This window comes from Penaeus monodon, chromosome 43 (genome assembly GCF_015228065.2).
Source record: "Penaeus monodon isolate SGIC_2016 chromosome 43, NSTDA_Pmon_1, whole genome shotgun sequence".
Lineage (NCBI taxonomy): Eukaryota > Metazoa > Arthropoda > Malacostraca > Decapoda > Penaeidae > Penaeus > Penaeus monodon.
In genome coordinates this window covers 24,661,311-24,673,810 of record NC_051428.1, presented here as the reverse complement: position 1 = coordinate 24,673,810, position 12,500 = coordinate 24,661,311, and the positions used below count along the sequence as shown (strand labels likewise).

The following is a 12,500-nucleotide window of genomic DNA, read 5'->3' as shown; positions in this document are numbered from 1 at the left end:
CAAAGACATTCTGACAAAGGTGTCTCAGAGACCTTTGACAAAAAAAAAAAAAAAAAAAAAAAAAAAAAAAAAAAAAAAAAAAAAAAAAAAAAAAAAATATATATATATATATATATATATATATATATATATATATATATATATATATTGATAGACATATAAGATATAAAGGTATATATTCATCTTTTTGTATATAGTAGATATAGATACTTTTCCTCAGGTCTCTTATCTAGTGTCTATCTTTTTCTTGGGAATTAGCAGTCAGATATTAATCTTTATATTTTTCTTCTTTACTGTTTATTGTCTTTTGTGTCTTTCTATTGAGTTTATAGATGTTTATTTTTTTCTCTTCTTCGAATTTTGAAATGAAAATATCTCCTTTCTCCCTCAATTCTATTTGTTCTTATCTCTTTATTCTCTCCTTATTCACCATACTTCTCTTTCTCTTTCTCTTTATCATCTATCTCTTCTCTATCTATAAACCTTACTTGTCTCTCTCTCTCTCTTTTTATCCTTTTCTCTCCATCCACTTTTACTTCTTACTCTATCTCTCTCTAACCAACTTTTCTCTCTCTCTCTCTCTCTAACCAACTTTTTTTTCTCTCTCTCTCTCTCTAACCAACTTTTCTCTCTCTCTCTCTCTCTCTAACCAACTTTTCTCTCTCTCTCTCTCTCTAACCAACTTCTCTCTCTCTCTCTCTCTCTAACCAACTTTTCTCTCTCTCTCTCTCTCTAACCAACTTTTCTCTCTCTCTCTCTCTATCCCTATCTCTCTACAACAACAGCCTCTCACTTTACTCTCTCTCTCTCTCCTCTATTTATCCCATTCCCATCTCTTCTTCTCTACAGCACCTGCCTCTCACCTCACATGCACACACTCTCTCTCTTTATCCCATTTTCTCCTTTCTCTCTCTATCCAACTTTCTCCCGTTTCTCTCTCTCTCTACTTGTCTCATATCTCGCACTCTTTCTCTTTCCCTACCTATCTTTCCTTTTTTACTCTCTGCCTATCATTCCCTTTTTTCTCTACCTATTTTTCCCTTATCTCTCCGTCCCCCTTGTTCTGTCTCTCTCTGTAGCACCTGCCTCTCACCTCGCAAATTCTCTTTATCTCTCTCTATTTTTCTCTCTCACTGTCTATTCCTCTTCCTTCTCACCTCACACACTCTCTCTCTATCCCTATCTTTCTCCATCCACCAGAGGTTTCTCTCTTACTGTCTATCCCTTTTCACTCTCACCTCGCACTCCCTCTCTCTCTCTATCCACCAATTTTTTCTCTGTCTGTCTATCCCTTTTCCCTCTTCTCTCGCACTCTTTCTATCCACCAAAATTTTCTCTCACTATCTATCCCTTTTTCCTCTCACCTCGCTCTCTCTCTCTCTATTCACCTTATTTTTCTCTCTCCCTCACCTCGCACTCTCCGGCGTCCTGCTCCCCACCACGGGCTGCATCCCCGCTCTCCTCATGGCCAGGGACAAGGCCAGACTCATGTCCCCGCTCCCCAGGATCACGACCTTCTTCCTTTCCAGGTCGCGAAAGGGGTCATCCGAGGTCACGGCATGATGGAGATCTGGTGTTGGAGATGAGGCCGAATTTTCCGGTCTGAAGCGAGTGGCTGAGGTCATCTCCATACTATTTGTGGGGGCCTCTGTTTAACGTCAGTTGCGTCCTGCGAAATGCATTGAGATCACGTACCCGTTTTGTATGTGTTGTGTTGGCATATATACGTGTGTATGAATGTACCGAGTATATCCATACCTACCTGACCAGGAATTACGAATAACTTGTTTACCAATCTGTAAGGTTTTATACCAAACGAGTGGAGTTGTTGTGCCAGAATACCGCCCAGGGCAAAGTTTGACAACATTTCTCGCAGTTCTGGGAAAATTACCCTCGTTATTTGGGTTAAGTTCTGATATACATATATATATATATATATATATATATATATATATATATATATATATAATATACACACAATACATACATATATACATACATATATTTAATATATATAAATGGGTAGTCAATTTAATTAAACCAATGATACTTATATTAATAGCTTTCCGAAGCATCGAAGCACAATGGAAAGGTTCGAACAAATCCATTTGGAAATGGATGAAGCAAACAAAATATCATATATACTTCAGAGCGTCGATGTAGTAGTAGAATTTTGTGAAAAAGGTTTTAGATATGCCACACACGCACACGCATGCAAAGTCACACTTTTCTCTTTCACTTTCTGTCGCACACAATCTACATACAATATTTAAACTACACACATACACACACACACACACACACACACACACACACACACACACACACACACACACACACACACACACACAAACACACACAAACACACTCTCTCTCTCTCTCTCTCTCTTACCCCGTTGCTGCCATATAATTTATTTATTTATCTTTTTACATGACCATAGATGGCACCACAAGCCTACATTTCGTTTCCTGATTTCTCCTTTCCTTGAATTTTCGGATTAATATTGTTACATTTTTTTTACTTATTTATTTGTTATTATTTTTTTAGAATAGCAAGAAGCCATATTATTATTATTATTGATATTACGGTTATAATATTGTTGACAATGTTAATACCAAGAAAAAAAAAGAAGGTGATGCAAATAGTACTAGTAATGAGCACCTTGTTGAATAAGAGAGAGAGAGAAAGAGGGAAAGAAAGAATGAAAGAAAAGAAATTAAGAAAGAAAGAAAAAAGACGAAGAAAGAAATAAAGAAATATAGAAAGAATAGAAAGAAAAGAGAAAGAAAAAAATAGAGAATAGAAAGAAAAGAGAAAGGAAAAAATAGAGAATAGAAAGAAAAGAGAAAGGAAAAAAAGAAAAAGAAAAGAAAAAACAAGAGAGTAAACAGAAGAAAGAAAAGAAAAAACAAGAGAGTAAATAGAAAGAAAAAGAAAAGAAAAAAGAGAGTAAATAGAAAGAAAAAGAAAAAAGAGTGTAAATAGAAAGAAAAAGAAAAACAAAAAGAAGAGATATTTTTCTTCTTCAGCTTAAAACTTCCCACACGCAAAAGAGCTTACCAAAAAAAATCTCAAAACTTCCCCAGTTGTGTTCCTCTCTCCTCTCTCCCTCCTTCTGCCTGCCACCCAGAGCCTGACCTTCCACTGAGGAGAAATCTTGGCTGGTAACCACATTAATACTGTCATCAGCTGCCGTACCATACCGTGGCAGGGATGATAACGCTGCGTGTGTTGCCGTGTTGGCGTTATCGGAGGTGTGCTGTGATAACGCGGCTGGCTATCGCCCTTGCTCAACAGCTGTGGTGTGTCTGGAAGTACTTTGCATACACATACACATACGCGAACGCACACATATATATATACACACATGCAAACACACACAGACACAAACACGCATATACGCGCGCGCACGCAAGCACGCACGCACGCACGCACGCACGCACGCACACACACACACACACACACACACACACACACACACACACACACACACACACACACACAATAATTTCGCAGAGCATTTTCTTTCAAACCGAATTTGATGGTAGACTCGTGTAAATAATGGGGATCGAACGTACACATATTTTATAAAAAAATACTTACCTTTATCACTTGTTCAATATAAGCGAAGAATCGCCCGAGTTAGACTTTTTAACAGAATTAAAAAAAAATATATCAAATGAAGAAAAATTAGCGATAAAACAACACAAACGGAGTAAATAGGAAGGGAATATACGCAACGACAATAGGAAAATATTGTACCTCCGGGTCAATATGCAAAAAAAAAAAAGAAAAAAAATCGGTTTTAGAAAGCATAGAAACTTTACGAAAATCATAACAATTACAAGCGGACAATCCGACTCTTGAAAGAAATAAAAATTTTTAAGAGTCGGATTGTCCGCTTGTAATTGTTATGATTTTCGTAAAGTTTCTATGCTTTCTAAAACCGATTTTTTTTCTTTTTTTTTTTTGCATATTGACCCGGAGGTACAATATTTTCCTATTGTCGTTGCGTATATTCCCTTCCTATTTACTCCGTTTGTGTTGTTTTATCGCTAATTTTTCTTCATTTGATATATTTTTTTTTAATTCTGTTAAAAAGTCTAACTCGGGCGATTCTTCGCTTATATTGAACAAGTGATAAAGGTAAGTATTTTTTTATAAAATATGTGTACGTTCGATCCCCATTATTTACACGAGTCTACCATCAAATTCGGTTTGAAAGAAAATGCTCTGCGAAATTATTGTGTGTGTGTGTGTGTGTGTGTGTGTGTGTGTGTGTGTGTGTGTGTGTGTGTGTGTGTGTGCGTGCGTGCGTGCGTGCGTGCGTGCGTGCTTGCGTGCGCGCGCGTATATGCGTGTTTGTGTCTGTGTGTGTTTGCATGTGTGTATATATATATGTGTGCGTTCGCGTATGTGTATGTGTATGCAAAGTACTTCCAGACACACCACAGCTGTTGAGCAAGGGCGATAGCCAGCCGCGTTATCACAGCACACCTCCGATAACGCCAACACGGCAACACACGCAGCGTTATCATCCCTGCCACGGTATGGTACGGCAGCTGATGACAGTATTAATGTGGTTACCAGCCAAGATTTCTCCTCAGTGGAAGGTCAGGCTCTGGGTGGCAGGCAGAAGGAGGGAGAGAGGAGAGAGGAACACAACTGGGGAAGTTTTGAGATTTTTTTTGGTAAGCTCTTTTGCGTGTGGGAAGTTTTAAGCTGAAGAAGAAAAATATCTCTTCTTTTTGTTTTTCTTTTTCTTTCTATTTACACTCTTTTTTCTTTTTCTTTCTATTTACTCTTTTTTCTTTTTCTTTCTATTTACTCTCTTTTTTCTTTTCTTTTTCTTTCTATTTACTCTCTTGTTTTTTCTTTTCTTTTTCTTTCTATTTACTCTCTTGTTTTTTCTTTTCTTTTTCTTTTTTTTCTTTCCCTTTTCTTTCTATTCTTTCTATATTTCTTTATTTCTTTCTTCGTCTTTTTTCTTTCTTTCTTAATTTCTTTTCTTTCATTCTTTCTTTCCCTCTTTCTCTCTCTCTCTTATTCAACAAGGTGCTCATTACTAGTACTATTTGCATCACCTTCTTTTTTTTTCTTGGTATTAACATTGTCAACAATATTATAACCGTAATATCAATAATAATAATAATATGGCTTCTTGCTATTCTAAAAAAATAATAACAAATAAATAAGTAAAAAAAATGTAACAATATTAATCCGAAAATTCAAGGAAAGGAGAAATCAGGAAACGAAATGTAGGCTTGTGGTGCCATCTATGGTCATGTAAAAAGATAAATAAATAAATTATATGGCAGCAACGGGGTAAGAGAGAGAGAGAGAGAGAGAGTGTGTTTGTGTGTGTTTGTGTGTGTGTGTGTGTGTGTGTGTGTGTGTGTGTGTGTGTGTGTGTGTGTGTGTGTGTGTGTGTGTGTATGTGTGTAGTTTAAATATTGTATGTAGATTGTGTGCGACAGAAAGTGAAAGAGAAAAGTGTGACTTTGCATGCGTGTGCGTGTGTGGCATATCTAAAACCTTTTTCACAAAATTCTACTACTACATCGACGCTCTGAAGTATATATGATTTTTTGTGTTTGCTTCATCCATTTCCAAATGGATTTGTTCGAACCTTTCCATTGTGCTTCGATGCTTCGGAAAGCTATTAATATAAGTATCATTGGTTTAATTAAATTGACTACCCATTTATATATATTAAATATATGTATGTATATATGTATGTATTGTTTTGTATATTATATATATATATATATATATATATATATATATATATATATATATATGTATATCAGAACTTAACCCAAATAACGAGGGTAATTTTCCCAGAACTGCGAGAAATGTTGTCAAACTTTGCCCTGGGCGGTATTCTGGCACAACAACTCCACTCGTTTGGTATAAAACCTTACAGATTGGTAAACAAGTTATTCGTAATTCCTGGTCAGGTAGGTATGGATATACTCGGTACATTCATACACACGTATATATGCCAACACAACACATACAAAACGGGTACGTGATCTCAATGCATTTCGCAGGACGCAACTGACGTTAAACAGAGGCCCCCACAAATAGTATGGAGATGACCTCAGCCACTCGCTTCAGACCGGAAAATTCGGCCTCATCTCCAACACCAGATCTCCATCATGCCGTGACCTCGGATGACCCCTTTCGCGACCTGGAAAGGAAGAAGGTCGTGATCCTGGGGAGCGGGGACATGAGTCTGGCCTTGTCCCTGGCCATGAGGAGAGCGGGGATGCAGCCCGTGGTGGGGAGCAGGACGCCGGAGAGTGCGAGGTGAGGGAGAGAGAAAAATAAGGTGAATAGAGAGAGAGAGAGCGAGGTGAGAGGAAAAAGGGATAGATAGTGAGAGAAAATTAAGGTGGATAGAACGAGTGCGAAAGAAGAGGGAAAAGGGATAGACAGACAGAGAAAAAATTGGTGGATAGAGAGAGAGAGGGAGTGCGAGGTGAGAGTGAAAAGGGATAGACAGTAAGAGAGAAACCTCTGGTGGATGGAGAAAGATAGGGATAGAGAGAGAGTGTGTGAGGTGAGAAGGAAGAGGAATAGACAGTGAGAGAGAAAAATAGAGAGAGATAAAGAGAATTTGCGAGGTGAGAGGCAGGTGCTACAGAGAGAGACAGAAGCAAGGGGGACGGAGAGATAAGGGAAAAATAGGTAGAGAAAAAAGGGAATGATAGGCAGAGAGTAAAAAAGGAAAGATAGGTAGGGAAAGAGAAAGAGTGCGAGATATGAGACAAGTAGAGAGAGAGAGAAACGGGAGAAAGTTGGATAGAGAGAGAAAGGAGAAAATGGGATAAAGAGAGAGAGTGTGTGCATGTGAGGTGAGAGGCAGGTGCTGTAGAGAAGAAGAGATGGGAATGGGATAAATAGAGGAGAGAGAGAGAGAGTAAAGTGAGAGGCTGTTGTTGTAGAGAGATAGGGATAGAGAGAGAGAGAGAAAAGTTGGTTAGAGAGAGAGAGAAGTTGGTTAGAGAGAGAGAGAGAAGTTGGTTAGAGAGAGAGAGAGAGAGAGAAAAGTTGGTTAGAGAGAGATAGAGTAAGAAGTAAAAGTGGATGGAGAGAAAAGGATAAAAAGAGAGAGAGAGAGACAAGTAAGGTTTATAGATAGAGAAGAGATAGATGATAAAGAGAAAGAGAAAGAGAAGTATGGTGAATAAGGAGAGAATAAAGAGATAAGAACAAATAGAATTGAGGGAGAAAGGAGATATTTTCATTTCAAAATTCGAAGAAGAGAAAAAAATAAACATCTATAAACTCAATAGAAAGACACAAAAGACAATAAACAGTAAAGAAGAAAAATATAAAGATTAATATCTGACTGCTAATTCCCAAGAAAAAGATAGACACTAGATAAGAGACCTGAGGAAAGTATCTATATCTACTATATACAAAAAGATGAATATATACCTTATATCTTATATGTCTATCAATATATATATATATATATATATATATATATATATATATATATATATATTTTTTTTTTTTTTTTTTTTTTTTTTTTTTTTTTTTTTTTTTTTTTTTTTTTTTTTTTTTTGTCAAAGGTCTCTGAGACACCTTTGTCAGAATGTCTTTGTTTTATGTTATTTTCTTGCTGGTTCTACATAATATCCTTTCTATTCCCCACATGTCATACCCGTATATTCTATCGGTTTCAGACTGAGATGGAAATTTTGGATTTGCTCGACATATGAAGAAAAACGATTATATAATTTGTGATATTTCGATAACTACGATGATTAGGATGATAATTATATAATTATATAATTAGTAAAGGCTGATGATAATAAACAAGTATATTAAGAAAAGAATGAAAGAGTGTTGATTAACACTGATGATAATGATAAGAATAGTGATGACAACAGTAATGATGATGGTGATTGCTATTGTAATGATAATGAAGATAATCATGATAACTAATAATAATAATACAGGAAAAATCACACCATACCACACTACTGTTACCACTCAGTGACATTTTGCCTTTATTATCACTGCTATCACCGCTTTATTTCAAACCATTATTTTCACTATCGTTAATATTACACTCCCCCCCCTCCCTCCTCTCCCCATCTCCAGGATTCGCCTAAGATCAACGGGGGTGCAGGTGAAGACCCTGGCGGAGGCGCTGAAGGAGGAGAGGTGGTCCTAGTGGCCATCCCTGCGGAACACCACGACTCTCTCCCTCGACACCTGCTCGCCGGGAAGATCGTGGTCGACGTCAGCAACAGGTGGGTGTTGGGGGGAGAGGGTGGGGGGTGGGGGTCGTCAGCCAAGGTGTCAGCGTGGATTTTGATGTGAGAGTCAGTGGAGGATACGTAATTGGAGTGTGTGTGTGTGGGTGGGTGGGTGGGTGTGTGTGGTGTGTGTGTTTGTGTGTGTGTGTGTGTGTGTGTGTGTGTGTGTGTGTGTGTGTGTGTGTAGGGAAATGGGTAAGCTGTCTGTACAGATACGTACGTGCTGGAGGAAAGTGTGTATATACGTCTGTGTATATGTCCATGTGTGTGTTTAAGTATTTGTGTGTGCATGCATTTGTGTTCGCATATATGCATATAGACATACATGCGTGAACCTGGCACATAAACAGAGGATTGTAAGCGAAATATACCCGGCTGCAATTCCTATCTGAAAGCTGAAGTCCCTCACCCACCGCCTACAGACCCCCTGGCAGCTCCCGACAGCCCGAGAGCGTAGCGGAGCGCCTGCAGGAGTGCCTTCCGGAGAGCCACGTCGTCAAGGCCTTCAACACGCTGTCCGCCTTCGCCCTCCAGCAGGGGGACGTCGGGGGCAGCAAGGAGGTGAGGAAGGAGAGGAGGGAGGAGCAGGAGAATGGGGGATGAATAGGAGGAGAAGGAGAGCGGTGAGGAGGGGGAGAAAGGAGGAGCAGGAGAATGGGGGATGAATAGGAGAAGGAGGGAGGTGAGGAAGGAGAGGAGGGAGGAGCAGGAGAATGGGGATGAATAGGGAGAAAAGCAGGGAGGTGAGGGGAGGGAGAAAGGAGGACCAGGAGATGGATGATGAATCGAAGAAGAAGCGAGGAAGTGAGGAAAGCCAGAAGAGGTGTAGGAAGTGCGGGAAGTATAAGGAAATGAGTTATTACTATGAAGAGGAGCAGGGAGATGAGGAGGAAGCCCGATAGGAGAAGCAGAAAGGAAATTATGGCGAGGAGAAGGAACGAGGTGATTAGGGAATAGGAGGAAGAAGAGAGGAGTAAAATAATGGGAGATGAATATGGGTAAGAAAAACAGGGAATATGAAGAAGATAATAAATCATGAGGAAGGAACAAACGGGTAAGAATGACATATGTATGGAGAGCATTACGACGATAATAAGAAAAAAGGAGAGATAATGATGATGATGAAACAGAGGAGAATAATAAGAAGAAACAGTGTGATAACGATGTATTGAATTATTGGAATATTGGATGAAGATGATGATAAGGAGAGAAGGAGATAATGATGATAAAATAGAGGAGAATGATAATAATAAGGAAGAAAGTGATGAAGATGTCGACTGGGCAAGGGAAAGTGATAATGGGATAATCACAACACCCACACTAAGATAACATGAAAAAGAGAGCAAGAAAATGAAATAAACATAATCTCTGCAAAGTAATCGATCCTCATTGCAACATTTGCAAAAAAGAAACCGTTGCACCTTAAAGATTCCACGAAGCTCTATTTAAATAGGAGAAGAGGAGATAGTGAGCTGAATAAATAAATAAATGGATATAAATTTACATCTTTTATATCGATATAACAAGTTTTTACAATCTATTCTAAGAGTATAAGGTTTCATATTTCTTTTACTTTCGAAACTTTTTTTTCTAGACTGTTGGCATGTTATTGAACTTTCTGTTGTTTTGAGCGGAACAGAATTATAAAAAAAATTAGAAATTTTACTTGTATTCATCAAACATTTAGAAATGTAGATGCGCGCGTGTGTGTGTGTGTGTGTGTGTGTGTGTGTGTGTGTGTGTGTGTGTGTGTGTGTGTGTGTGTGTGTGTGTGTGTGTGTGTGTGTGTGTTGTGTGTTGTGTGTGTGTGTTTGTGCGTCTGTGGCCAAAATAGAAAGATACGGCTTTAAAACAGTTGAAAAACTAGTTGCCAACTCGAGACATCACATAAAATTTTATCTCCATTGGAGGAACTGTTAATTCCCCAAAGAAACCAATGTAAACTTATGTAAACTTTCTTATAGTCTTAGAATATAAAAAACAGAATTTCCAACGATCACAGTATTTAAAAGCGGCACAAAAGATTATACATTTTATATAGTTAATTATTTGTGTGGTTAGGTTCTCTTTATCTATCTATCGATTTGTCTATCTATGCCTATTTCTCAGTCTATTGATCTACCTGTGTATTCTCCCCTTTTCCCCTCTCTCTCTTCTCTCTCTCTCTCTCTCTCTCTCCCCTCTCTCTCTCTCCTCCCTCCCCCCCCATCTCTCTCTCTCTCCTCTCTCTCTCTCCTCACTCTCTCTGTCTCTCTCCGTCCCTCCGTACCTATCTGTCTATCTGTCTATCTATCTATCTATCAATCTATCTATCTACCTATCTATCTATCTTGTCCCCGGGGCAAGTACAGTGGTAACGTGTCGGCCTCTCATCCGAGGGGTCGGCGGTTCGCACCCCGCCCAGGCGCGAGAAGTTGCAACTGTCGCCCGGAGGTTCCTGCTGTGGCTGGGCACCACGGCGGGCAAGGACTCGGTTCCGCCAAGTCAGCAGCAGCTCACACACATGAACAAAATCAAAACAGACAGTATGTCACACCAAGAATATCCATTGTAACAAATGGAATCAAAACCAGACTGTCTATCTCTTCCTGTGATCAGTTTCACTACATCCTATTTCTTGTGAAGGATCAAAGTGTGTGTGTTTGTGTGTGTGTGTGTGTGTGTGTGTGCGCGCGCGCGTGCGTGTGTGTGCGTGGAAACGGAATAGTAGGATACTGTGTTATAAGAAAAACATATACGGTAAGTAACCTGCTCCTCCTCTGGCGTTATTACTCTCTCTTATTATTATTATTATTATTATTACTATTATTGTTGTTTTTGTTGTTGTTATCCGTATTATTATTTTTATTAATATCATTATTATTATTATTTATTCATTTATCCTTTATCAGGTCACTTATTATTATTATATTATTATTATTATTGTCATTATTATTATTATTATTATTACTTTTATTATTATTATTATTTATTCATTTGCCCATTTATCAGGTCCCTATTAGCAGCGACAACGACCGAGCCATCCGCCTTGTGTCTGACCTCGTGCGAAATATGGGGTTTTCACCCCGTAGACTTCGGCGCGCTGAGGACGGCTCGTGAAATCGAAAAAAATCCCTTTTTCTTTTTTCCGGGGGAAGGGAAAAAGGCCCGGTTCGGGGGCCCTTTTTCTGTTTTTTTGTTTTCTTTTTTTGTTCATGAGGTGAGTTTGTTTTTTCTTTTCTTTGTCTTTGGGCATAGCTTGTTTTTTTCTTTCTTTACCCGAGTTTAATTAAATATAATATGATAATAATAATAAAAAAATAATAATAATAAAATAATAAAAATGATATAATGAAATAATGTTCAGAAATAGAAAAAAAAAAAAATATATAAAAATTTAATAGTGAATATAAGTAATGTCGTTAGATATTTTTTTATAGAATTAATAAAAAATGGACAAAATTTGGGAGTTTTGATGATTTAAACATTATTATTGTTTATACCAATATTACATCATTCCATTTTATATTATATTTTATATTTTATTATTATCATTATTTTCATCATTTCTAATTATTAATTATTTTTCTTATTTTTATATTTTCATATACTTTTTATTATTTTTATTATTATTATTTTTTATATTATTATTATATTATCGTCTTACATACAATAAATTTATTACTATAAAATTTTTTTTGTTGTCTTAGAACATTTTTTTATTCCCCTTATATTTTCATTATATTATTATATTTTAAATTTTTATTATTATTTTTTATTATTATTTTATTTTTATTATTATTTTTTATTTCTATAATACAATAAATTTTCTTTAAAATTTACATCTCTCATCACATCATTATAATTATCATTGGAGTATATAAAATTGTAGAAATATATATAAATATTAATATATATATATATATATATAATATATAATTTTTTTGAATATATAAAATTTTTTCTATTTAAGAAATAATTGTTTTCAATACATATATCAATCATCTCACATCATTTTTTTTTAGTTAGTAGTAATAATAATAGTATGACTTAATAAACTAAAATTTGTAATCCGTGAAAATGGAAAAAAATAATGATATGAAAAGTTACGATAATAAAAATAATTATTTGTAATAACGTGCCGCCACAATAATTATATAAAATAACTTTTTACACCCTCCCAAAAAAAAAAAATTTTGAAATCATTTCTTCCGTTCCCAAAAAAAAAACCCCGGGGCCAATAT

General features: G+C 36.8%; 2 protein-coding genes across 2 annotated transcripts in view; one reads left to right on the top strand and one right to left on the bottom strand.

Annotated features, from left to right (window-relative positions):
* LOC119568206 (metalloreductase STEAP3-like) overlaps window positions 1–3,296 on the bottom strand; it is a 24,510-nt gene extending 21,214 nt beyond the window's left edge. The window contains exons 1-2 of the mRNA XM_037916635.1: window positions 3,064–3,296; window positions 1,411–1,670 (exon numbers count right to left, since the gene is read on the bottom strand). Of these exons, the coding sequence (XP_037772563.1) occupies window positions 1,411–1,631 (221 nt within the window). The 5' untranslated portion in view covers window positions 1,632–1,670; window positions 3,064–3,296. The remainder of the gene's footprint in view (window positions 1–1,410; window positions 1,671–3,063) is intronic.
* A 1,127-nt stretch (window positions 3,297–4,423) lies between these two features.
* On the top strand, window positions 4,424–11,376 carry LOC119568328 (metalloreductase STEAP4-like). The gene is made up of 5 exons (XM_037916783.1): window positions 4,424–4,692; window positions 6,055–6,313; window positions 8,120–8,182; window positions 8,700–8,838; window positions 11,269–11,376. The coding sequence occupies exons 2-5, from the start codon at window positions 6,093–6,095 to the stop codon at window positions 11,374–11,376; spliced, it is 531 nt and encodes a 176-aa protein (XP_037772711.1). The 5' UTR covers window positions 4,424–4,692; window positions 6,055–6,092.
* Window positions 11,377–12,500: the final 1,124 nt, after the last annotated feature.